This window comes from Cygnus atratus, chromosome 2 (assembly GCF_013377495.2).
Source record: "Cygnus atratus isolate AKBS03 ecotype Queensland, Australia chromosome 2, CAtr_DNAZoo_HiC_assembly, whole genome shotgun sequence".
Lineage (NCBI taxonomy): Eukaryota > Metazoa > Chordata > Aves > Anseriformes > Anatidae > Cygnus > Cygnus atratus.
The window spans coordinates 43,804,837-43,832,723 of NC_066363.1; the positions used below are offsets into that span (position 1 = coordinate 43,804,837).

Genomic DNA, 27,887 nt, shown 5'->3' on the forward strand with positions numbered 1-27,887 from the left:
AAGTCACCAGTGCCTATGAGTATTCAGAAACTCCACAGAGCCTGAGCCAAGGCACACCTTCAAAGAACCCCTGTGGAGCCTGTGTTGTGACACACTTACACTGTGGGGCAGGCACAATCACGTATGAGCAGCAATTCCTTTGGGTAATTCACATTTCCCGTATTGCTGGGAGAAACTCTGCCATCTTCCTCCTCCCTCTCCAGCTGGTTCGATCCCCCTCTGAAAAGTAATACTGCAAAATCCATCCTTTGTTAGCCAGCAGGAGAGCAGCAGTAAACAATTCGAGGACAATAGCCACCAGACATATGGAAAACACTTCAGTTTTACAGAGTTGCCACATACAAATGCTTTGCTAATGAGAATTCCTGAACGTTGAAAGAAACTATAACCTGCTGGCTTGTTGTTGAAACACTGTACTTTCTGTGGAATGGAAGATTGCTCGAGAAGGTCTGAAATGACCCGGAAATGATTTTTTTTTAAAAGGGGACGCTTAGGACAAGACTGGAAAGCACTAAAAAATACAGGTTAGGGAACAGCTCCACACTGTCAGGTGGCAGATAAATAATGACCTCATACTTTCCATTTCCACTGTCCTTCAGGGTGTGCCTTCTAAAGAGTTTTACGCACCGTGGAGACTCTTGGTTTTTTTTGGAAGATCCCAGCTGACTCCTCATTTCACCCCTCAGAGGGCTGCAGCCCCTCCCGGCCCTGCTCATGGCCCCCTGTGGTGGTTCCACTCCCTGCAGCGCAGCCACCCCTATGTGTCCCCCACCCGTGCTGCCCACAGGTGACAGTGCAGGACACTGATGCGTGACGAGCGTGGACCCACCAAATGGCGCTCAACTATGGGTTTGTTTCCTCAGGGTCTTCTTCCAGAGGTTTGCTCAGCCCATCTCCTCACCCTCTCTGGGACAATACACGCTCCCAAATCCTCCGCGTGTACCAACACCCCACAGTCAGGAGGCGGCTTCAGGCGGCCCCACACAGCCCTCCCAGGGGACCCTCCCTGACGCTGGGGTCACCCCGAGCCCGGCCTCCCCACAGCGACCCCTGAGGCGCTGCCGGCCCCAGGCCCGCTCCCCCCGGGGCCCAGCCTCCTCCCCGCGGCGCCGGGGCCACACAAAGCGGGGCGGTGGCGGCGCCCGTGAGGCGGCTGCCCCTGCCCCTGCCCCCCTGTCCCTGTTCCTGTCCTTGCCGCTGCCCCCGCCCCGCCGCCGGGCTCGGGGCCGGCCGGGAGGCTCGGGGCAGCCCCGCGGTGCCGACCATGGAGCCGCCGCCGCAGCCGCCTCAGGAGCAGCCGCCGCGCCCTCGGTCCCACACGGTGACCACCACCAGCAGCTCCTTCACCGCCAACCTGTCCGCCAGCTCCAGCACCCTCGCCTACGACAGGGAGTTCCTGCGGACCCTGCCCGGGCTCCTCATGGTGGCCGAGATCGTGAGTGGCGCCGGGGAGGGGGGCTCGGTGTGTGTGTGTGGGGGCGGACGGGACGGGACGTGTTTTCGGGTCATCGCTGTAAAATGTTCCTGCCGTCTTTTGGTTTCACACAGTTCGCCGCCTGCAAGAAAAAAAAAAAAAACATATATGAATAAGTAAACAAGCGTTTCAGCGGTGTGGGTGAGGCATCAGAAGCGGTGGGTGCCCGCAGGTGAGGTGTCTGCGGGGCTGCTCCTTCACAGGGCAGCCCTTCGAGGGAGACAGCGCTCCTGCCTGCTGAAAACACCTCCAAATTATCGCTGATAACACCTCCAAATTATCAGTGAAAACACCTCCAAATTACCGGCCTGTGTACTCCTAACAGGGGGCGAGCAGCCTGTGGTCTCCCGCAGCCCTTGCGGTATAGTCAGCCCCTGTAGCAGGCGAAGTTTGGGCTGATAACTGATTTTTGGAGGCTTTTCTTAATGACATTGATTGTACACGCTTTATAGTTTACGGTGCACTGATAGCCATGACACGAGAGTTAATTAAGCAACTTATCTTCACTTTGTAGGTCAATAAAAACCATTTCCTTATGCTCCTGGTGATTAGATAGATATACATATGCCAAGTGGGATGTGAGCCTTTTGGATTTGTCAATAGTTTTATTTTTTGCAGGTACTTTATTAGGTGTGAATGAGTATACACACGGGCACATTCTGAGGTTTAGTCGCTTGTCTTCGTGGTAGGTAGCAAAAAATACAGCACTGGGGCTGCTCTGTGGGGATGCCTACCCCTCAGATCAGTGTGTTAAGCAACAGATACACAGCATCTCATCTTAAAAATAGCACATCTGTTTTAAGTCAGCTCATCTACGCTATTAATAATTAAGGATCTCAAAGAGTCTGCTGCCCCAGCCAGTTTTTTTGAGTTTCCTGTGTGATGATGTTGCTTTGATGATGATGGAAATATTACTTAATAGACCAGATTCATTTTCAAGGCTTGAAAATATCGAGCTTTGCTACAGCGGTGGCATGACTTCTATTTGCTGGCTTTGAAGTAAAATAACCAAGCAAAGCTTCGGGCTTACGTGCGATCCAGAGCCTCCGGCTGGAGCAGTGCCCTTGGAGAGAGGATGTGTGTGACAAGGTGCCCGCTGCTGTGCGGACAAGTAGTGGTGAGCGCGTGAAGGCAGCGTCTGCAGCCAGCTGGAAACTTGTCTGACGGCATCGCTGGGAATGCTGGCAGTCATTAATACGTAGTTCATTGTAGGTAGGTTTCAGCTGTTAAATACAGGGGCTGCTTTGCTGTCAGGGTTGTGGTGGATCTGTGAATAAAGAAGCATTAATTTTCGAAAGAAAAGCTGCTTTCTTTTCAGTTCTTTTCCAGTTACTAATTACAACAAAATTCTGAACCTGTCTCATGTTTTATCTGAAGAGTGATCCAGACTGTAAATTATGGGAGAGGTGCCCAAGGCTTTTCCCAGCCCCTGTTGGAATACCATACGTTCGATCTGGCTACAAATACTATGTCAGCTGCGCTTACGCTGAGCTACGTGGCCATGAGTCATAGACAGGCTCTTGTTGACCGTTCCTTGGAAGAGTGCTTTCCAGTCTGGGTTGACAAGCGAGGATATTTGCGTAGCTTTCCTTTCCAAACAGAGCGATGGTGGTTTCTAAAGGGTTTTGTTTCCTATCAGCCATTCCTGACTTGCAGAACAATTGTAAGATGATTCTTCAGCCACCATTTTGAGTGCTTGAGTCCCTCAAATATTGACTCTTAGGGCCGCTTTTGGTCTAAATTTCAAAAGTACCTCAGGGAAAACATTTTTACCAGCTTCAGGAAGAACCACAAAACTACCTGACTACTTAGGCTAGTGCAGAGTTTTGTCTCCGCTGCCAACTTCCTCTTACGTACTTGTATTGACCAGCAGCGTGAAGACATGTCGTCCCTGGCCAACAGAGCCAAGAGAAGTCTCTGAAGTAGCTCAACTTATCCTGGTTTCTAAAGAAGTATTTGAGAGAATGGAAGGCAATTTTAATGTAAAGTTAAAAGCAGTAAGGCAGGCCCTATGGAAGTAGAGTATTGCTAGATATCGTCTTTGAGGAAATACTGTTGGTTCTTATTTTAAGCACTTGACTTAACCCAGCTTCTTTTAAAGCAGGTGGAGTAGATGTTTTGTGAAATTAAAGGAAAATAAAAAAAATTTAATGAGTACTTTTAGATGGAATTTAGATGAAATAAAACCAGTTATTAAATCAAATAAATGACGTTATATTTATGTATGTATATATTGGGCAGTAGATTTTGGTCAAACCTTTTCCACTAGTTCTGCATGTTTTCTCTTTTATGAGAGAAACTGTGCTTTAGCAGAGCATGACTAGCTTTCCACAAGATCTGGATTTCAAAACTGGCACTGAATCAGCCAGTTCCTGCCTGTTATGATCATCCTATTCATCCAAAAGTTATGGCTTGCCTGCACAGATTAGCTGTGCAGGGTATTTCTGACCCTCAGTACTGATCCCCCTCAGCTGTCAGCACGGTCCTTCTGCTAAGAAGTTGCAAGCCTGTAAATGGGACGGACTTGTATGCATGTCTGTATTTCAGTCTCAGGAGCTGACAGCCTGATACAGCGTTTTCAGTCTGTGCGCCAAGCTCTGAGCTGCATCAGCTGTGGTAAATGCAACCTTAATGCTGTGGTAAATGCAACCTTCCGCTGCCCCTGCTCTGGAGACACCTGCTAGATGCACAGGGAAGAGGACTGCTTATAGTAATGTATTTTATCCCTGCAGCTACTCATCAGCCAGAACAGGCATTCGTTAGGATGCTATGTTAAAGCTAAGCCAGGGGCTTGGAGCACCAGCGCTAAATGTTCCAGGAGTTAACGCTGTGGGGCTGCGCGTTTGATTGCTGCTGCTGTCAGCCAGCGACGTGCATGCTGCGAGGGGAGTGCGGCTTGTGGCTCCTGGCTCTGAACTGCAGCGCTCTTCTTTGTGTAGGCAAAGGGCAAACCTCCGCTATTCTTCAGCCGAAGAGAATGGAAAAGAATGAAGTTACCACAATCAAATCTTCCAGTCCGTTAAATGGAGGATCTTGATCAGGTTTTGCCCCTTCTTCCCCGATTTGGGTGCTGTGAAGATGAATCAACTGCTGTGTGCGTTTCCAGACGGGCTGGTAACCAGACGCAGTAAATTCAGATTTACCCTCTCCTACAAAGAGGTTCTTCGCTGTGCTGCAAAACGCTGATCTGCCATTGATCCGATCTGCTGGTCCCAATTTGTTCAAAATGTGTTAGCTTTATGAAGACAGGCTTTATGGTGGATGAGGTATTACCTGTCTTTATGTAGCCGCTTTAAAGCCAGCATAAATCTGGGGTGAAGCTGACCATGGAAACAGAGCAGTAACAGAGTTGTGTACCCAAGCCTGGTTCAGCTGAGCGTTGTAACGCCGTTTGGTCTGGCCCTGCACACATCCAGCTTGGGTGAACACAGAACTGCAGCTTAAAGTGTGGCCTGTAAATCACCTGGTGATGACAGATTGCCTTTGCCTTTTACATCTGCCTCCGCGACCAGAGGGCATGCAAGGCTTTCCAGTCCACTAGGGAAAGAGCTGGGGTCAGTTTATTTCACTGCAAAGAGCAATAGAAAATGCCACCGGGTTTCCGAGAAAGGCCTTTGGGAACAGGCATAAAGCACAGCTTTGGTGTGTGGAAGCTTATCCACATTAGTTTTGCGCAGAAACTATGATGCTTGTTGGACAGGGCAGTGGCTTCTGACTGAGGAAACTTGGATTCACTGGCCTCAGTTGGCCAGGTGACTCCTGACAGGTGAATGAATCTCTCTGTATCGCTGTAATTTCTCTGAATGACTTTCCTATTTGTGGAATATGGATACAAATCCTTGTAAGGCACACTGAGTTCTCTTGGTGAAAGGCAGTATGTGAGACATAAGGAATGGTACATAAAGTCTCTAATTCAGATGTCGATCGCCTGAGTTAGCACTGCAGTAAAAATACATCCTGTAGGAGGTAATGGATGCTTATCCCCATAGTGTAACACCCCCAAAAGGGGGATTTATATTTTCAAAGGAAGCAAATACAGCAATTTCCAGAGATGTCTTTTGAGCATTTCTTTCTGTACAATGATGGCCCAGAAAGACCATATATTTGTCTTCCTGGGAATTTTATGGCTAAGATAAATGGTGGCTAGTGATACCGCCTCAGCGCTTTAAATCAGCTTCTCAAGTCAACCATTATGGATCACTTTGCAGAAGTGGAGAGTTTTGTGGTTGCTATGGATGTAGTTATAAAAATATTTACTTTCTAGTACAGTGACATTGATTCCTTCAGACTCTTGCTTCACACCAGTGTCTTGCTAAACACGGTGTCTCTCTTAAGCTTGCCCTGGTAATTTTAAGGCTTGTGATGGCTATTTGTCCACGGCGAAAACAAATGTTACAGAGCTGGAAACAGTTTGGAAGGTTGTTATGCCACAGCTGCAAGTGAAAGCTTGTGGTGGTGTGATTTTGAGTAAATTGTAATGGCGGTCACGATTCTTTATCCTATTCCATACATTATTCTTTGAAATGCCCAGGAAAAAAAAATATGTGCTGGAAACAGAAGCCTGATAGGAGGTTATTTACATTATTGGCACCGCCTAAAATTGTGGTTCAAATTTACATTTCTGGACAATAAAAATAATTTTGATTACTGTTTCTTTATTCTTCAAATGAACCCTTGAAGGTTTAATTCAGGAAAGAAATCTTGTTTAACTTAATTATTCCAGCAGAGTGGTGAGCCTCAGAGTATTAAATAGACATTGAAAGTCAAGTTAGACTTAAAATACTGAGGTTACCAAAAACAGAACAACTGGTGATTTCCAAATGTTTGTTCAAAAAATTGTTTTTCTCCCTTAGTAAAAGCCTAAGAGGTGCATTGAAACCTTTATAAGATTTTCAGGTTTTGAACTGTTAGCAATAAAATTATATAAGTGTTAGGAAAAACAATACAGGGGGAGCATGTACCGTGAAAAGCCTAAAAGACAAAAAATGTGCATATTTCTTAAAGCTCTCCTTGCATGTAGCTTTTTCTCTGACTGCAGTTCAGTTCTCTGTATGGACACCGAGCTCTTGCACCTCCAGTTCTAGGACAGCCCACGGAAACACAGAGGGAGTGTCATAAAGCCCCTTTCCTCAGCCGAGTAGCAGTAAGACTTTGTCTTCTGTCTGGAACAGTAGAGATTTATTTATTTATTTTCCTTGTTTGTAATGCAATTGATACTGCAATCAAAGCATGTCTGCTTGCGGGATGGTAACAACACGGAGGCACCTTCTGATGTGTCGAACAAGTACTTTGCTTAGAAGAGTCGTGCATAGGCACGGTCTGAAAATGATTCACTTTGAATTACAGAGTGTTAAAGCTTTTTGTAGTCATCTATCACTTCATCCACTAGCTTCATCTTTCTGCACATGAACAAGAAAACACACAGTATAAAGCCCAGCCTCTCTCCTTTGTTCTTGATCAGATCCAACTCTCACTGATGTCAGTTCTCCCTTTTTTTACATGCCGTCATTTCACTGCTAACCCGTGCCGTCCTTGGTGTAGTGGATACACACATCTGTGTGATTTCCAGCTTTCTCAAGGATCGTATCATTCTTTCAAATTCTGTTTCCTAAAGCTCTTTTGTTTCCTGGATGAGGTCAGGGTGTTTCCTTGGGAGGAGAGAAGTGCTTGGGTGACACACAAGAAAACAGAAGCTTTGGAAATGGTGTGGAATGTACTCCAAGCGCAGATAGAAGCAGTATTGGGACTAACGTGGTACGAGGATGAAAATGCCTCTGAAATTTGCTGATATTTGACAAAAGGTCAAAAATGCAAAATATTCTCAATACCTCAAGGTTAAGGTGAACTATGTATGAAATGTCATTGTCTCTTCATGAGAAGAACACTCTAAGACATACTTAAGCATCGATGTTGTTCTAGGGTAGATAGTAATTATAAATCAGCTCCTTCTCCCTCACCCCTGCTAAACTCTAGAAGAGAATCTTTCTCTGCAAAAATTCTTATGTAACCCAAAGCTAGTTTTGAATAATTTTTGGCCTTCAGTAGCCTCTGTCTGTGTTGGTGAAGAGAAACGTGCAGTCCTCCCACTATTTCTGATAGAATAGGTACGGCTTCCTAGTTGCTTAGCTTTGGCGTGATGCTGTGGCTGGATGCATCAGTTGAGGGGTGAGTGAAGACAGTGGGCAGTGGTATTGTCAGACGCAGCAAATGATGGAGATTCCTGGTGCTGCTTTTTTTCCCCGAAATGAATACAAAAACTGTACTTGTCTGTGTCTCTCTTTTCTGTGTATGTAGGTTGTTTTCCCCTTCGTGTCACATTCTGTTTTCCCTTTTCTGCACTGGGACTCCTGCCTTCTCCTCAGAATGATTTATTTCATGCTGGTAAGACCTCAAGTGAGAGGATCTTAAAGAAGTGTATGCCTATCAGAAAAACTGTTTTCCATGCCGTTCATGATGAAGAGGTGCATTTGCTGGCAGTGTAATACACATGCAAGCAGAGGAAGGAAGACAAAAAGGTTAATGGGCTGTGAGTCACACAGGACTCTTGCAAAACCATAAATGGCCCCCAGGTTTCCAACTCCTGGTCTTAGCCATTAACAAAGTGCTTCTTCCACAGCAGCAGCAGATGCCTTTCACTTCTTGCCCTAGGATGGGGGAAGCACTCCTGCCTGCCTGCCAAGGCTGCTCTGTCCTCCATCCCACACCGACTGCGCAGCAACAGGCAGGGTTAAAGCACTGGTGGCACAAGGATTCTTCTTAAATACTCAGTTCTCAAAACCAAAGAGAAATTCTCATGGGGACTCTGAGCCCTTGCAAGTGGAAAAACATAGCAGGAATTATGATGCGCTCCCCTTGCTTGGTGAGTGCCTTCTCATTCAGCTTCTTCTCTTCTGGGAATAACGGTGCCATAAATTCAGTTTCTAATGGCCCTGCATATATATGTATGATGGTCTTTCTTTAGTTTCATTTTTTTCTTTTGGGTAAAGTACGTATAGTAACAGAGACATATTTCTGCACTCGTTCCCATTTCTATTCCGGAAAAGCAGTAGAAAGAGTGCCTGCAGAAAGAGCACCAAGCCCTCTTTTCTAGGGCTGAATTGCAAATAAATTTTAGCATCTGTCAGAGCTTTGGCAAGGTGGTTCTGTTGAGCAGTGGTCAGAGCCAATTCCTCTGGAAGGGGCTACACTGATTCACCTGCTTCTGGAAGGAGTGGCCAGGGTGTAGGGCTGGTAAAACTGCAGAGAAGGAGGACCCGAGTAATGGAAGAACCAAATGAGAGCTGGGTCTGGTCAAAGGAGGGTTTGGTGCTAGCCTTACACTGGTGAAATGAAAGAGCTGGGGGCTTGGTTCCTCATGCACTAATACTGGATCCAGGCTTCACCAGATCACTTCACTACACAGGCTTGGATCTGTCCTGGGCACGACTGGACTTTTTTTTTTTTTTTTTTGATGAGCACAAGAATGAGCATTTATACTCTTCATTTTTCCAAGGTATGTGTGTGCAGATGGTGCTGGTGCAACCACAGGTTTGCTGGGATAAAAACCTCCAAGGCAAAACAAAAACAGCTTCATCGAATTGTCGTCATTAGAGGGAGGTTGTACCTGCAGTTTGTTCTGGGCAGCCATGATGTTTTTGATCCAATCTGAGATGAACTAAAATCAGAATTTGTAGAACTGAAGTGGTCTAAGTAAGTGTGGTGATAATCAGCAATTCGTTGTCACGGTCTTTGGATATGTCATAATCTGGTTATAAAGAATAAATCTATTAAATATCCTACCTAGGGCTGGAGGGAGGCCTTTTGGGGAAAGCAGTCTCTGATCATCATCTCTGGTAATTGCTGTTTGTGTTTAGCTGATGGCCTGAAGTGCACAACTTGAAAGGAATCCTGTCAAGAACCTCTGCTCCGTACCTGAAAACAAGACTGCTTTGTATCATCAGCTTCAAATGGGACTGTTTTGCCCAGGCCTGTGTTTAAATAGATTCAAGGTGATTCTGCACAGGCTCTGTTTAGTCAGCCTTGAAATGAGACAGCCGCTAACAGGGTCTTTTTTTTTTTTTCCTTTATATGTATGTGTAGTGATTACATTAAAGAGTTTCTTTAACATGTATTTTAGCAGCATCATCTCTTTTCTTCAACAATAGTGCTCTTACCAAGGCTGCAGCTCCTGCAGCAGATAATAGCCGAACAAGGCTGAACAGTTTTGAGAGAAGTATGAGGAACTATGGGGGAAACTTAAAAATGGAGACACGGAGGGTGCTGCAGGCAGGAATTAAACACTGGGGGGCAGGGGAGCAAACAAAAAAAGCCTCCAACAAAAGGCAAACCTCTGCAATGTGTCTTTAAAATGGCACTTCAGCTGATAAAATCAGCCTTGGCTGTCTCCATCCGCAGGGCAGAGCCTGACAAGGATCAGGTGAGGGGAGGGTGACTCTGTGGTTGGGTGCCTGTTACTACTGATGTAGATTGGAAGGCATAAACAAATGCACAATTGTCTTCTGTAGGCTCAGGGCACAGCCATGATGTGTGCTGGGGAGGGTGGCGCTTTTACTTCATCCTCAGCAGGGAAAAACACCCCAAAATGAAGCATCTGCATTGATTTGGTATTAGTTTAATGTTCAAAGAGAAAAGATGCTCTCCTGGCTAATAGCTTCCTTGGAAAATCGGACTTTTATCTCCACCGTGTTCCTGTGTGATGCTAAATAAGGCAAGTAAGCCTGGCCTTTCGGCGTGCTCACTTTTCTCCTTGTTTTCTGGGCCCCTGACATTGGGTCTGAGGGGCAAAAGAAATGATTATTTACAGTTGTAGCCAGGCCAGGAAGAGCTATGTTCTGAAGAGGCAAAATGTAGTTCCATGTTAAGCATTGTGGGTAAAAAAAGCATTTTTCCAGCAAAATTTGGCAAGAAATGGATACTTTTGACCTTTTTTACTCTCTTTAAAATTTGAAGGCTGCTGCCTGTTCTGTTGCTGCATGCAGGTGGTGGTATGGAGAAGGAGAAAGTATGCGGCCGTGTCATTACAGACTGTGCCGTGATGTGTATTTACTAAGGATAGAATGAAGATGGATGAAGAACTTTATTTCTTGCAGTGTTGCACACTTAACCGAAAGGTATTTTAACATATGTTTGGGCCTGTCTCTTGCTCTCTCACTCTGCCTCTTTGTCCCTGTCCTAATTTTGTAACTCTGTTAAGCTCTTTTAGTTTTTCTTCCTTCCTTTATTCCTTAAGCCTTCTTGCCGAGCAGCTTTGGGCAACTTGCTGAAGGTTTGCTTCCCAAGGTCTTCATCAGGACAGCCCCTCCCCAGACTTGGCATAGATAACATAAAAGGCACAGCTCCTACCAGAAGAATTTGGCAAAATGGGGTCTTATGACAGGGGGTGTGAGGCAGCTGAAAGAACAGGCTCTGCTCACTGTAAGACATTCATCTTTAATGGCCTCGTACAATTGTAGGTGGACAAAGCTATGATAAAAATGTGGTATTTGAAAACAGTATTGCAAATACAGCGATACAGTGATTTAGGAGGTTATTGGTGAATTATTGTGGCATGTTTGGTTCTTGCATTGCTGAAGGTGCTTTCTTTTAAGCAAATGAATGCTTTTGGCTGAGTTAACCGTAAATGCTACAGGCACAGGGTAGATTGGACAGACTTGGTTTTCATCAGACCTACCACTATCTTGTGGGAAGATTTTAGAAAAAGGCTAGCAAGTTCTTCAATACAAGAAATCAGGATACATGGAAAAGCAGGATCTCTGTTAGAATTTCTGTTTTGAAGCCTCTCTGCATGCATAAGCAATGTTCATTGGGATGTACATTACAGTCACAACAGCTATGTACTATTGTAGATTGATAGTTGACCTCCAAGACAAAAATATTTCTTCTTCCCTATGGCATGACTAAGACGTAGAACAGTACGAATCAGTACATAATTAGTGTTCTTTTTTATTATTATTATTTTTTGTCCTAATGCATAGGAATTTGGCTATTGTCAGAGTCTGGATACCAAATAAAATTCCTACTGGACGAAAAGATAACTGTCATTGCGAAACACTATATTTAGTTTTGGAAGACCAGAATCCTTACTGTTTTGAGTAAATTCTTGCATTCACTTCACTTTAAAAGACAGTGTGCAAGAGGAAAACAATGAGCCACTTGAAGAGATGGGATCTCTTGTGGTGTGACTTCTGTTTGAATTATGACCTCCATGCAAAGATGCATAAAACTATTTTTAAAGGTATGACACAGACCTACACAACTATAGTTGAATGATGAGACTTAAAATGAGTGGAATAATGATAAACAACTTTTCATGTTACTAATCACATCTTCTTCATTCCATTCAGTATATTTGAAGAAGTTTCCCTGTTTCTCTTCTCAGCAAAAGTAAGGATAGGAATGTAGAATAAGGTTTCCAAGCATTTTGTTCACATTTGGGATTTTCTTCTAGACTTTGGCCATCGTCAAACATGACCAGACACTTGTACAAAGAACTTGACATTCTCTTTGTGCAGTAGGAGAGAACCATCTAGCAAATGTTTACCTGAAGTAAGCAAGTCAAGACAATGTGTTAAAGATGAGATGGGAAGTCTTAGAAAGCGTTTTACCAGGTCAAGTTAAAATTAAACAGAGTACACATCAATAAATGAGATGGAATTCTCCAAGCTAGGTTACATTCAATTTTCACTTTCTTCCTAAACTGAATAGTGGAATGCAAGCCCCCAAAAGCCCCAGAACTATGCCCAAAGTAATTTTTGCTTCAAAACTGAGTGTTTTCTACTGAACTTTTTTTTTTTTTTTTTTTCTAGAGTCTGTCTTCAATTTGGGTCTCATTTAAAACAGAATATTATAGAGAACTGCATTTTGGAAGAAGACATAATTCTGACTTGTGGTGGCTGTTGTTTCCCTAACTGTTATACAGGCAATGTGCATATAAACAAGAAGATGAGCCTGAGAAGAGGTGCAAATGGAGTCCAGAGGAATTGATGGAATGAAATCAAACTAAGATGTAATGCATGCGAAGGGTATTGTTATGAAGAGAAGGTTATAGTGAGTCAGTTCTTGTTACCGTTAAAAGCTGCCGTAGATTTCCCGCTGACTTCAGGCATACCGACGTATCTGAGCGTGATATAAAAACAACATGAAAGCCAAGCTACTGAGAAGGTTATACGCGCTAATCGGCACTCGAATTGTTGGGCTCTTAAGAAACAGCAACTCCTTTCCGATACTCATTTCCTACCCACTTGTTAGCATTTGATGAAGGATCAGCTCTGTTGTTCCTTCCGCTCGGTGCTGAAGAAAAGCATGTGCCCAGAAGCTTTCCTGGAGAGTTTGTTGCTTTTGCCAGCACCGCGGATTAGTCTAGTGAAAGAAATCCCCTCCCTTAAGACTTTCCTCTCCAGTACCTCTGTGTGGAGTACTTACTGTCAAACTAGACTGAGATTAGGAGGAGCCCAACTCTTTACCCTTTTTTCTTTTTGACCTATTGTGATAGAACTGACTTTTGAAAAATTAAAGGCACAGTAAAATTGCTGCAAAGCACTGTCTTGCTGCCACTTTGTTTACCCCTTCCATACCTGCAGTTTCTTTGGCTTGATCTGGTTGATGTTAAAAAGGGAAGCTGTGCCGATCATTCCTCAGATGTTCCCTTTTATATCCCAAATGTATAATTTACATGGTGCTTTAAAGCTCCTTATCGTCGTGTACCCCACAATACAAGTGAGCATCTTACTCTGTGCTGAAGCATTAGTTATTTTGTTACATCCACATTGCTGTAACTTCATGATACTATTAGATCCTAGGCATCAAAGCGGCTCAGCATCACAAAAGGCAATCCAAACGTGTCCCAGTCCAACAAATGAATGTGTGCTATGGCTTTCCTGCCTCATCACTGGATTATCAAGCAACATATGCCTTCTCCCGTATCAAAGGCAAATCGCTGTGCACGCTGTGTTCTTCCTTTTCCTTTTGCGTGAACTCGCAAAACTCCCAGCTAGTGATGGTTTTAAGTGGCCTAATTACTTTCTGCTCTCTTGGTTTTATTTGCTAAGACGGGTAATATCGTGTGGCCTAGGAAGTTATATTATGTGTCTGTTTGTGCACAGATCATCATAGTAGACTGAGTTTTCAGTGTGAGGATTTGTGCATTTTGATATAGGAATAGTTGGTAGATTGAAGAAAGGGATACCTGTAAAACACTATTTTTGTAGTCTTTTTTTTCAGTTTTCTAAAGAATTTTCACTCTTTGATTTGAATTTTCCTTCTTCGATTTGAAACGAGTATGATGCTTTTGGGGGAAAATGTACTAAATATCTCTGGCTGCAGGCAGACTTTCTAAACCAAATGCTTCTGTGTCTCTCTATGGGCTCCAGGCCTTCCCTTCCCCCTCAGTGGGAAAACAGGAACTTCAGAGCGGGAGGTAAATAGCTGAAATACTCAACAAAGAGTATTTGAACAAAGACTGGTAACACCTCTTTATTCTGTCCGCTCTCTTGGAATTCTAGGGACGAAAATCCTGGCTAGAAAGCTGTGATCGCAATCTGGGGCAAGGGAAAGGGGAAAGGTGTGGAAGTTAGCTAAGTAAATATCATTTAGGTGGTTGTATATATTGGGGATGTTATAAACAAAACTACAGGAAAAGGCTTAGATTTTTCAGAAGAGCTATTTGGGTGGGAACGGAGCCTGCTCCTGGACCAGAGCAAGCCCTGTAACCCCCTGTTGCACTACGTACAGCTCTCTCCCTTATGCTTGGCATGCAGGCTGCATCACTTGCTGTTACTGAATTGCAGGTCAAATGCAGACAGCTCTCAAAGTCAGTTGCTGCATTTTTGAGTATTGGTACCGCCAGCTGCCTGTCATGTCATGACCGCCTCCACTGAACCAGTGCCTGACCCGGTCACAGGTCCTGCTGCCTTAACCCGTGACGAGCTGTGATCTGAGCACAGCAGAGGCAGTTGATGGTAAGCGACTGGAAATTGGGTGCTGAAGGCTGACAAGGTGACTGCCCTCTAGCTGTCTGTCTGCTACACTCCCCTGCTGAAGGTCGGTAGTGTGAAGGTCGATAACCTTGTCCTCTTCCCACAGTTCAGTCTGTGCCTATGCATGAAACCATGCCATGAGACACAGCCAGATGGCTGGACCTTCTGACTCAGCTTCTGTAAGGGGCGAGGACCAAGCCAGTAGGATGAGATGAAGAGCAAGCAGTGCTTGTATTTTAGATTGACGTTCTGAGCTCAGGCTGAGGAGATCTACCCGTCGTCTTTAGGACAAAATTCCAGTCTGTGCTAGGGAGGTGGGCACCCTTTGCTACATATATTTGAGAGTTGTGCTGCTCTTCAGACTAACGACCTGCTTGTCTCCCAGAAGAAAGTGCCATGCCTGTAAAGGAGTTAGAAGGAGAATTTGTGGGGAGTATCTTTCCACTGTGACTTGGAATTGCTCTAAACGCTTCTCTTCCAGGCATGTGAGGCCCACTAATCCGTACTAGCCCCTGTAGTTTGCAGCAGTTCTGAAGTCTGTGAACTGTATTGGAAAATAAGATTTAGAGGCAGAAATGGAGTTGAATATGCATGAAAACCCAAAAGCTGTTAGCTATCTTGTGAGGACAGAGAAGCACAAATGCCTGCAGTGAAAGCAGCAGCCGAGAAGGACTTGTCCTCTTGATTGTTTCCTGACTTCTTTTTTCATATACTCCAGGAGGCAAATTCAGAAGCTCTGACTCCAGACCGGTAGCTCTGCAATGCAGACAGATGAAAAGGCCTCCGTGCCTTGCTGTTCACTGCAGTGCACAGTTCAGTGTATCATGATAACCCAAACCAGAGATTTGTTTACCTTGGCTGTGCTGGGCAGCAGAGTGCAGTAGTTCAGGAGCAGCTTTGTGAGCTGCTCTTGCAGGGCAGCAACCTCTGACAGAAAAGCAAAGCAGACATCTAAGGGGCATTAAATCATTTCTGCTCACTTATTTAAACCTGAATAAGCCGGTGTCTTCAGGCCTTGATTTTTTTTTTTTCTTGACTGGAAGCTTGTTTTACTTGAATTAGAAAGCTGACATTTGTAGCCAGTTGTTTTGTTCTTTGTTTACACAAGGCCCATTGAAGCAGTTGGGGAACATTATACCCTGGCTCACACACAGGCATATATACTTAATTTATGACTTTGGTAGTTTGAATTTCAAGTGTCAGGTATCCCATGGAGCTTTTTACTTTGTTCTTTTATGCTGCATGCACCACTCGAGTATTTATCACAAAAAGCAGGCTGGTTGTGGCAAGTCCTTCAAGCTTGTGGGCTTTTTTCTCCAGAACCTTAAAAATAAAGTTATCGAGCATGATGACAAGTGGTGCTCTAAAAGTATGTCTCATCCACAATGTGTGTTATTTGTTTGTCCAGCTAATTTTCTTCCCTTGGCATTAATATTTTCACATGTGTAAAATCCTTCATCTTAAAATTGCTTTTTCACCCAAAAGTACTCTGCAAATATTAATTGTGGAACAGTGGTAACAGCTCTTAAATGATTCTTTGTTGAAAATTCTCTATTAGCCCTGTTGCTGCATCCTTCAAAGTAAATCCCTTATACTGCTACTACGATAAAGAAAACACACACACAAATATTTATGTTTCTCTCTTCATCAGTTGTGTCTTGTCAACAATTTTAAACTCAGCTTTTAGTACAATCTTTAATATAGTGGTGACAAACGGAGGTTTGAGAAAAGGACATCTGAAAGCTGACTTCAGATGAATTCAGATTAGAAGTGAAGCTGAGGTTTTCAGCAACGAGAGCAATTGGCATTATGGCAGCTTATGCAGAGACAAGGTGAATCCCATCACGTTCAACGTCTACATCAAGATGTCATCTCTTTCCAAAAAGCACGCTGTAGGTTGAAGTCTTTGCGCGATTGCCCATGTGGCCAAAAGGGCCCTTTCTGACTGTGAAGTCGGTGTACACAAATGGCTCCAGAAAAGTATATGCAAATGTAAGATATTTACAGGCATGCTGTTCTTTGTTGTTGTTACATTAACTGCAAAATGTATTCGAGAAGGAAAACAATCTTGCCAGATAAGAAAAAAGATTTTCTAATGAATGATGTACTTCTACAAGGTGAGAATTGTTCTTTGTAAAATCCTTAATCTCTACCCAAAATGTGCGTAATGGTTCCTGGGGTTGAACTTTTATATATGGGACTAGCTATTGAAGTAGTCAAGAGGTACAATAAGCTTCTAAATAGGCAGACAACAACAGATCTGGATGCAGTCTCATTTTCATATGTCTTCCGCTTGTCAGGCAAGGAAAACTGCTTCAACTTTTGATGATTGGAAGACTTCCTCTCACAGGGAGCAAAAACTTTGTATTGTACAAAACCAATTTCTGTGTGTTCAGCTGGAAATGAAAAGATATTTTCAGTCTAAAAAAAAAATAATAGAATGAGCATTTAATGTTTTACTCATCTCTAAATGGAAGTAGAATGCAGCAATAGGCTTTCCTATTAGATATTCTCTTTGTTTTTCCCATCCTGCCATGTCTAGCTTGATGACTGTGTATTGTAACTATAGAGCAAAATAAAAGTTATTCCCAAAGAAGTAATGAGTTTTCTATTGTAATGTAGCAGCAGAGATTTGTGAAACAATACAGTGCGTCTGCTAATTATAGGCATCCCTATTTACATGGCCTAACAGGAAGATGGAAATGTAAAAATAGCAACAAAGAGATGGTGACATTATTAAAAAAGCAGCTGTATACAGCATTGTTCTCTTGAAGAACGTAGACACCATTTAAACAAAGTTCTCTACATAAATAATCAGTCATAATTCATGAGTAACCATGGTTAGGAATTCTCTTAAAAATAGTTCACCTTATTAATGTACAAATGATGGCAGAATGACTTTCTTTGTGGATGGGTGTGTTCAACATGTACACATGCTCCAATTCTTAAAAATAACACACAAATCATTGCAGTTTATTGAGAAGCCAGTATTATTCTGCCCCCAGGAACCTGAAATCTTTGGGGGGAAGAAGGGAGAAAGGAAGATAGAGTACTATAAAACTTCTTCCAAAGGAGAATTCTGTATGTAGATAGAAGATATGAGATCAATGTAGAACCTAATGGTAATTCAAACGTCTTTTCATTTATATGAATGTATTAAAACAAAATAGCAAACCCTCCTACCATTAAGTTCATTAAGAAACAATGGTAGTTGTAGTAATAATAATAACAGATATTAATAGCCATGCTGGGGAAAACACATTCAGCCAGACACATAGGACCGTATATCTTTAAAGCTCAGACTTCACTTTTGAGCTTTTCCTGTTTAAATCATAATAAAAAGAAAAGGAGATTTCTGGCAGCTAGAGATTACTGAAGCTAATAGTCTTTCTTTCTCATTTTTCTGTGGAAGAGGTGTCACTTCCCAACAGTATCAGAGAGAAGCATGTATTCAATGTATGCAGTAGGTTAAACCTACACGCTCACAGTTTGTATGTGTGCGTCATCAAGGAGAAATTATATCCAGAGCACTAGGACTGCACCATGGTCTTTACCTCCAGAAATACATCCTCTACTTGATGTGAAAGTTTGCAGCCCTCCTCAGAAAAACTCCCATATCTTTGTGAATCCGTGTTGAAAAGCACTAATTTTGCACAAAAGAAAGGTGGTATGCTGAGCTTGTTCTCCAAAAAACCCTAATCCTAAAACTACACAGACCCTATTCCGCAGTTAAAACTGCAGCTGTGCTTCCGAAACCCTTTCTGTCTCAAGTAGAGATAGGAAATTTGGCATCCATAGAAATTGCTTCCCTTGTCCAAATCTCAACTTCAAATCTCAAAATAAGAATTAAAAACAAACAAACCAACGAAACAAAAAAACTGCCAGTATGATTTCCCTGTTTGTTTGTTTTAATTTTAAGTTGCAGCAAAGAAGTAGTGCGAGCCTGTTTTAAGTCCTTCCACCAAGTGCTTGTAAGTCCTACTAATAATTCCTACTAATATCAGCTCTCAAATCTGCACATAATTTTGTATGGGGATATTTTAAAATCGAAATCAGGCATCATATGGTTTCAGTGATAGCACTCATGAAGAAATCAACTCAATGAATTACTCGTGTGTCTCATTCATGGGTCATATGGGCTGTATTTTTGCTTCTGTGCTGCCTGTATGGGGCCAGGACTCTTTAAATGACCTATTTGTGAATGCTCTTCTCAGAGAAATCAGCTACAACTTTTACCCACCACTCCAAAACACATTAATATTTGCATGTCAAATACAAGAACATTTAACCTTGTTTTGCCTATTTTGATGATTTATAACAAGGATTTAAAAGAAAAAAATGAACAAAATATGGAATTTATTTGCTAGTTTTAAAACTGAAGGTGGTTGTATTGGATCTTCAAGTGTATTTTTTCCTAAAAAGCACATCTAGAGGCTGCATGAAAGCAACTGTTAGGAAACACAGAGAAATATCTGTCCCATCTAGCGTGTGTTTGTGTGTGACTATTTTGCTTTGTAATTTTGAAGTTCATCCTTAGAAACAGCACTAGGTGAAATTGCCTCAGAGAGTACCTGAAAAAGCAGATCATATTGTGTTTGGATCTAACATACTCTTACTTTACATGTTCTGTGTCTGCTGCCAAAGAGCAAAGCACAGCAGGAATTCCAGCGAACAATGCCTGGACCCACAACACCATCATCTGCAGCCCACGGCGTTGGCCGTAGCAGCACCACTTACTTCTCCCAACACTGTCAGGAAGCTGTGGAGGCAGTAAAAGGTGAATTTTAAATCAGCAGCGTTGCTGCACAATAGCAAGGTGTTTCTTGTGGAAATGCGAGGTGGTGGGAGTAACCCCTGCCGTACAGGAAAAGGGAGCAGCAGCTTCCCTTTAATTCACATCTGTCACCACTGTTGGAGAAGAGGCCAGGCAGTCTCCTTGGCTGAGGTCAGGTTTAGAGGTTCACCGCAGTGGTGGAGGTCATTGCCTTCCCCCTGTTTCACCAAGTGCCCTTCTAGAGAACCAAGTAAGTGCTTTTTTTTGTGCAGGCTGTTTGTCTGCAGCAATTTTTTGCACCACCCCTCTTTATTTTTACGTTAAATTGCGCCACTGATGGAGCAGCTGATAGCAGGAACCAGCGTGTTCCCAGTCAGCCGCAGCAGCTCCGTGTGTTTTCGGACAGAGGCTGATCCCAGGTCTTTCTCCTGACTGACCTGGGAAGGACCCATTGCTCTGTCTTCTGCATAAAATGTACTTTTGTCAGGTAAAAGAACATTATGGGCAAAGGCTAGGGTGTGTCTTCTGCTTAAGGAGATAAAATGATGGCTAGCAAGGGTGTTACAAATTAATACGTGTAATGCACAGCAAAGTAAACTACTGATATAAATGTCTCTGTGTGTGCAGCTCCTCAGGCAAAACACAAGCATTAAACTCGAATTTACAGGCATCGGTAAACAGTCGGTAAACAGATGTGTGCTCTGAATGCAGCCCACAAAAACCTAAAAGCATTTCATGTGGAAAGTGCCCTGGGACACGGACCAATCTTTATGCTTTGTACACATTTTCATGACCTGTTAATGATCAACCACTGTTCTGCTGAGAAGATAGATTTTATAACGATATCATTCAAGCCTGTTTCTTCGCCATGGCGTGAGCCTATTCCTCACAGCTCTACTTTAGAAACAAGCGGTATATTGATGTGGCGTGCAGTTGATCCATCCGATCCCATTAATTAACTTTTGCAGCTTCCAGTTCTCAGTTGCCAGGGTCTCCTGCAGGAAAGCGAGGCTGATTAAAGCCATCAGCTAGTCATGGTGGTTGTAATGGATTGGGTCAGCAGCCTCTTTCGTCCAGTATTCTGCCTCTGTTAGTGACAAATATTGAAAACCTGGGGAGGAGCGTAAGAATTGGGGCGCACAGAGCAAGATCCATCCTTGCTGTAGTTTTATGGCTTCTGGCAAGTTGCACATTTAGGGATTTCTAGAGCTAAAGGCTGCGTGTTGTCTATCATGTATATAGGTCATAGCCATGGGCTGATCTGTCTTCCAGGGCCTGGTATATTTTCTAAACCTCTCGTATTCCTGGTTTCCTTGACATACTGTAGCAATGAATTCTGTAATTTGGTTATGCATTGTTTGTTTCTTTATTTTATTTTATTCTATTCATTTTATTTTCATTACCACTCACTTCTGCTTGTATTTCAATTTTCTAGCCTGGATGCTTCTCGTGTTGTGAAGCCTAATCCAGTCCTTACTCCCTTTTCTATGCCACCCACCATTCTGCAGACTTCCGTCATATCCTCCTTCAGCCTCAAATAGAAAATTGGAGTTATCTTTTTTCAGCCTTAGATTTCTTTTCTTGCAGGAGCCTTTCTCTGCACCTTGCTTAATCCTACTGAATCATTTTAGAAATCGGAGAGAGGGATGAGCAGAATATATTCAACGTGTGGGTACACCACTGGTTTATAAAGCACTGGGATGTGTTCAGTTTGGTGGAGTTTTATTATTTTATTCCTTTTGTAACAGTTTCTAATGTTCCATCTTGATGTTTTTGATCCCATGGAGAAATTTATAATCCAGTCTTATGTCTTCTATATCTTCTGAATATTCACTATCCTGCCTCCAGTAATTTTTTTCCATACGAAAGTTTCTTAGAAAGTACAAGAAATGAACTCTTTTGTATTGATTTCACAGTTTTGATGGGTGATGGGACACCCTGTGTTTTCCAGAAAACATCTTTGGTTGTTTTAATTGAAACTTTCTCTTTTGGTCTGTTACTGGCGTTAGCTCCAGTCTCACACATTCCATGCATGTTTCTCAGGTGAAGCAAGGGCTAAACATTGTAATAGGCTGCTGGGATGGACAGGATGATTTCATTACTCTCTCCCACCCCTGAGTTATTTTTATAAGCTTTTGATTGCAGTGAGCCGTAGCACTGGATCTCAGAAGACTCCTCACGTATGAGTTGCGGTGGAGTCAGTGGCATCAGCCGTGGAGGTGAGAGGAGGAATGCCTTTGTGATTTATTCATCTGAGCTGGCGGTAGACTCCTTAAGTCAACACGAAATTGGGGTGTGCTGCTGCCTTTTGCTGAGGTACGATTTTATGCCCAGGCAGCACTGCAGTACTGCACACCCTTTCATATCAGAAAAGTAAGTTTGCAACTTGGTGCTCTGTGTGCCAGCCGCTAAGTGCCTCTCTTTCACAGCAATTCCCAATGAGTCTTTAGAGTTTCTTGGGCACTCTTGTTGGTGGCTCTTCCTCGCAGCGTGAATCCTCTTGCAATGGCAAGCCCATACCCTTATTTATGCGTCCTGCTGCCAGTTAAGTAGGTCCTCCCTGTGTGGCTGATCTGGCTAATGAGCATCGTAGCCTAAGCAAGCATCAGGACTGTCTCTTCTCTTCTGACTCAGGTGTGGGGAGGTCTGGCCTGGTACTGTAGACAAAGGCACTTTTGGGCTCTTTTCTGGGGAATTGAGGTCATTGTGGGAGGACTTATCTGCTCCTTGGAGCTGTGGGAAAGGCACTGGAGGACTCTGTCAGCTCTTGAAGGACGTGGTCTGAGTTCTCACTGTAAGATAGGCATCCTCCCTCTTGAATGAAATAATCTGTCAGTGGGTATGAGGTTAAACAATATCAAGCCTGGGTCAGAACGTTTTTCTCTGTGACATGTAGTAGGATTTGGACTAAACTCCTGAGAAAAAGAGGTCACTCACTCTGTAGGGAAGGCATACTGCTGGAGTATGCTTGGACACTTGATGCTTCCAGCACTTTCCTTTCTAGTGAAAGCTATTCTAAAAAACATCTCTGTGGGAGATTTCTCCTTTGAAATAATGCTGAGCACTGCCATTATTTCAAGCCCCCATGTTTGGCCTTTCATGAGGGGTGCTTGCTGCCACGGAGCCAAGAGTATGACAGAAAGTTAGCAGACTTGCAAGCAGATTCAATGCTGAGACTGCTTTGAAATAGTTTTAGAAATGTTCAGACAGTTTTCAGAAGTTCTATGGAAGTAAAAGGTGCTGAATTTTGCACGTTTTCATTCCAAATAGAAATGTTTTCAAAGATAGGAGAGACATGAGATCTGTAGCTACCACCTAGTTTGAGACTAAGACTTGTAGAAATCATAAACTCCTTCCTCGGTGTGTCCATTACGACCGCTGGCACGTTTCTGTGAGCACTGCGGCTTTCTGTATTTTGTTAGGAGTGCAAAGCCCTGAAAAATCTCAGCAGAAACACAGCAGCCTTTTTCAGTTGGTGTACAACCTGGGAAACCATACAGAATTCAAAGGATTTATTTATTTATGTATTTATTTTTGCATGCCTGTAGAAGCAGATGTCATTCCTGCAGGACTGCCTCATGAGCAGACAGCCTGGGTGGGTCACAGGTTTTCCTTCATTGAGGAGCCCTCAGCAAAATAAATACTTCCAATATAGTATTACCAGTAACAAGGAGGGTAGTGGTTGGGTGATGTCAAGTTGTTGTAGTGTTTCATGTCCAAAAAGTGTTTGCAACTGGGGAAGAGAAACAGGAGGCTAAGACAACACATTGCTTAGATGAATACAGAGTATGTTAATTAATGCGGCCCTTGAAATTTCAAAGATGGTTCAGGAAGGATCTTGCATTTCTAGAAAATGTAGCTGAGAGATCTCTTTTGAATTGATTGTCTTTGCTTCTTCACTGAGCATTAATAGAAATCCAACTTAAATTTGAATCCTTCCAAATCTAATACGAATCACCTTTTTTCTGACCGCAACACAAACAAGATCTTTCAGCATTAACCAAAAACAACTGTTGGATTGTATTTTAGTCTGGACTGATATTTCATTTTTCTATTACTTGTAGGCTTTCACCATATTTTTTCTTAGTCTTTTTTCCTCCATGGACATTAAAATACACTTTTCTAAATAGGAGTTTTTTGGTTTGCTTTGCTTTAATAAAACAAATAAATGGTCTTTATTATGAGTCGTTTGTTGATGAGTCTATGTTTGACTTCATTGCTGTGTGCGTCATGCTCAGTATGGAAGTGAAGCTATCAAAGTTGTTTTGTGGAGATTCTCTAATTCACTATAACTCTCACATAATGTTCTGTATCCATGACTCGACCAAATACTTGGGTACAGATCTCTAATTTTGAGCAACCCTTTCAATCCACGGGGTTTCAGCATTGCATGCAAATCGCCCCTCTGATATTACAGGGGCCTGAGGAGTTATTTTGGTAGGTTGCTCTCTCTCTTCCCCCTCCACCTTTCTCTCCTGACAGGTGATTCTTTTGCGAGGAAATATAACTCCCACTCTCACTTTTTTTCAGAAAAAGCAATGGCTGTGCTCCCTCTAGTGACAGACGATGAAATTGGTGGATATCTCTTCGTATACTAATAGCATGTGTGGGAGCTCAAAAACTCCAATTAAAGAGATTATTTAAATGCCTTGCAAACATTTACTCCATTTAGTCTTAGCTGGAAGAAAAAAAAATATTCTGTATCTGTCAAATGGAGGGCAAATAAATCTTCCTGTTACTACGACTCCTGTCCTGGTTATGTCTTACAGGAACAATAGAAAAGGAATACCATTTTTTCACCTTTTTACTTTTTAAGTATCTATTCCCCCTATCTTCCTTCCTGGGTATTTTGGTTCGTGGTATCAGAGCCTACATTTTGGTGTCTGTGAAATTTTTGTGCTCTCCCAGCCCACAGTAGACCCCCTGGGATTTTTTGCAGGCAGAGGACAACCAAGGGAAGAAAAGGATGGAGGCTGAGACATTCACAGGCTGTGTGTGCTGCTGCTGAGGTAGCTCCTGACTTGTGATTTAGCAGTGAAATAAAGATGTGCAATAATATAGAGTGGTCTCTCTTTCTTCTCATAGTAAATCTGCTTCCTTTGGAAGGAGATGCAAGATGTCTTGCTGGAGCCTGTCCATGTTTAGGTGCCTGAATACAGGAGACAACTGTTTCTGCAAATGCACAGCTCTTCTAGTCTCCTTCCACCATGATTTCCATCTATGCCAGTAGCAACACTGTATAAATCCTGTAATGCTTATGCATACAGCTAACTGAAATGGTCCTGGGAAGCATCTCTAGGATAAAGAATGTGAAAAGCTTGAAGCAAACATGCCAAATAGTTTTTATTTCATGAAGCTAGATGAGCCTTGGGTTTTATTCCCTGTCAGTTCTGCCACAAAGAGACTTCTTTTTCCTTTGAAAGGGTTGCATAAACATTTTTAACTGTGTTGCTGAGTTAACCAGTCAGGATGAATGCTGCAGTTTTTGTAATGTTAACGTCATTGGAGAGGAGTCACGGAATATATCACAGGCGTTTTAAATATAGTTTGCAAGTATGGTTTTAGTTCTGCAATTTTCAAGCTACTTCTGAAAGCAAAACTGCATAGACAGATCCAAGCTCAACACCTGCTTTCATACCTGCTCGCTTGCACCAGCAAAGCGAGACAAGATCCATCTCATCTACTAGGCAACAAAGCCTTTTTTTTTAAGTGTCTAAGTAGTCTGATACTTTTGAAGTTCTCAGCATTGCAGAAAAAATATGGCACTTATTTAAGGGTTTGAATATGCAATTAAGCATCTAATTTTAAACTTGCCTGCTCAATAATATTGGACTTTGCTACAAAGTTATTTCCTTTTTATGGTATCTGCCAACTGCTGAAGTATGCATTAGTACCTTTGACGTATTAATGCAGTCTGGTAATGGAGGTACCTGATCAAGTGGCAGCCAAATGATCACAAAATAGATGTCCGAGGTAAAATCATAGACTGCAATAAACAAGGGAAAACTGCCTGCCTTTATGATTTACTGATGAGTGAAATCCATACCTGACTTGAAGAACTGGACCCAGCAGATGAAGCCCTTATAGTCTGATGAGCCATCCCCCCCTTTCATCAACTACCACATGTATTATTTCTTTTTTCTTCTTGACGTTTTTTCCTCCCTTTTGCAGAGTCATTTTAGACAGCATCATGGTATGTTCCTGTAATTCTAAATAAGAATATTCCGACTTGCTCGTAAGTTCAAATCAAATACTTAGCTATTACCAATACACACGATTAGATTATCTAGCATAATGAGCTACAGGCCTTTCCCAGTTCCTGAGCAGAGTTTTCTCCATCTGAAGTCCTGAAGCAAGTTGTGTACTTCTGTACACATGAATGACTGTGAGCGCTCCCCAGGTATTCAGCTGCTGGTCTTTGTTTTACAGTATAGCATACCTATCACGTACTTGCCATGTCCTGTGTGCTAGAAGCTCACTGAGATGCCATTTGAATATAGCCATAGCCCAGTTATTCTCAGCAGGGAAGTTTGTTATCAAGTCAGCAGGAAAAGTGGTGCTCTTGGCTCCAGCAGATGCACCAGTGTCATCCAGTTTGTACTGATCTGTTGAACAGCAAACGTAATGCAAAGGGCAGTCAAAATATTAGGAGACAGGCTTTAACACGTCCGAAGCTATCTCCGTATTTAGCATGCTGAAAAGACAAGCTAATAATGAAAGACTTGTCTAGCTGTCTATGTTCTTTTGACTCCTTAGGTATTTGGTAGATGCTGTTGGCCAGTGTGAACTTTAAATCAATTTATTGTGTATGTAAACATGCGCAATAAAACCATTTGCCGTATCATTTAACTATACACAGAGTGAATTGTTGACCATGAGCTGCTCTGACCTTTTCAGGTCTAATCAAGAAATTTGAAATATTATTTCAGCTTGTCAGCTCCAGTAATATGCAGTAAGAGTGTCTGGCTCTAACCGAAAATGTCAGACACACTCTAATATGCAACCCATCAAAGTTACGATGCATATGAACCAAGAACTGGTTAAGAATATAAATCTGAAACATCCATGGTGTGTCTCAGTTGCTTAGATAAATTGTTCTGCCATTTATATGGGCTAGCTAAAAACACGCGTTAAAAGCAATTCTTTGGAATACGTGCAAGATATATGGCCATTTATGTATTAAAATGGTCTTCAAAGAGAGATGGTAATAACACGTTAGGATATTACTGGAAAAAAAACAGTTAACAGTGAGAATACCAATGCTCTAGTTCATGCCTAGCTAGCTTCACTGTGTGGTTATGTAAGGTTAGTGGTCTCATATAACTTCAAAATTTTCCTTCTTAACTGTAATAATTTGCTGCTTGTGAAGTTTTTGCTATTTTCAGAAATAATCCTTTGTATAAGCTGAGATGTTCTTATCAATCTTATTTGGGTTGAATTCAGTATAAACATTTTTCATCTTGCACTTTTTATTAAAAAAATCTGGCTATTTTTAAAAACTCTCTCAAAAAGAACACTGTTGTCAGTAGGTGTTTAATGATGTTTAATTTCTTTGTTTTCTGTCTCTTCTCCCAAGTTTCCTTGATGGTATTGTACTAGACGCTTAGATTGAGGATAAATCTGTTTTTGAATTTGCTGAGTCCAATTATTCATTGATTTAATCTATGGATGATGAATTTAAATTTAGATTAATGCTGGTGGACACAACAGAAAGAAACTTTGTATCCTAAGAAAAGGGCATTTTGTGAGCTAAATGGTCTATCAAGATCGTATATTCTGAAAGCAGTTGTTGCACTAAAAATCAAGTTGTTTTTTAATCTAATCGTGTAGTCTGTGCAATTTAAGGCATTATTAACTGAATTGCTACTATTAGTAAAATGCAGTTGGAACTAGAATTAGAGTGAACTATCAGAAGCATTGCTGAGACAGTAACTTTCTATTAAAAGAGCAGTGCCTATTTTAAATCTATATAACTATTGAACTATTTGAACCGTTTCTGTGAAGCAATGCTGCCCTCCCCTGGTGTGCTGCAAGCATTAGGAATTGTTAGCCCAGCTCAAGCAAGTTCTAGGACTTCTTATCCAACAGGAATGGCTGAAGTGGTGAAAATGGTGAAAAACTGCTCTTAAAAAGACCATTATTATTTCTATTAAAAGACAAAAATAATTTTTAAAAAAGTGGGGCTTTTTGTGGTGCTTTTTATGTATGCATGGTGCAGATGTGGATGAATGTACAAATAATGCAAGGGAATATCCTATGAATACACAAGACAACAATTTGAGGGCTGAATTTTGTTTGGGTGACAATTTGGAAGAGGAAGTGAAGGCAAAACAAATAGACATCAGCTGCTCAAAGTTAGCAGGACAAATTACAGTAATCTTTGGTTTAACAGGATAGCTTTGTCTTGCATGTATTGTTTTGAGATTTATCATTAGTGTTTACATGCTAAATTCTGCAATTGCAAAGTAAATGGGATCATGACCAAGAATTTCCATGGGAACAAGATCAACTCTGGTGCAAATGGAGCTGCAGCAGAACTGCCATCTTCCGTCAAGGGCTATTGACTGCAAAGATGCCACCATAGACTCAAGAAGCCCATCCACAACAGATACCTGAAAGCTGGGGAAGTAGACCAAGGAAATATTGTTGCATGATGTATTCTTAC

General features: G+C 42.2%; 1 protein-coding gene across 1 annotated transcript in view; it reads left to right on the forward strand.

Moving 5' to 3' along the window:
* The first annotated feature begins 1,264 nt into the window (after positions 1 to 1,264).
* CMTM8 (CKLF like MARVEL transmembrane domain containing 8) overlaps positions 1,265 to 27,887 on the forward strand; it is a 35,674-nt gene continuing 9,051 nt past the window's right edge. Inside the window, exon 1 of the mRNA XM_035549822.2 lies at positions 1,265 to 1,435. Within this exon, the coding sequence (XP_035405715.1) occupies positions 1,265 to 1,435 (171 nt within the window). The remainder of the gene's footprint in view (positions 1,436 to 27,887) is intronic.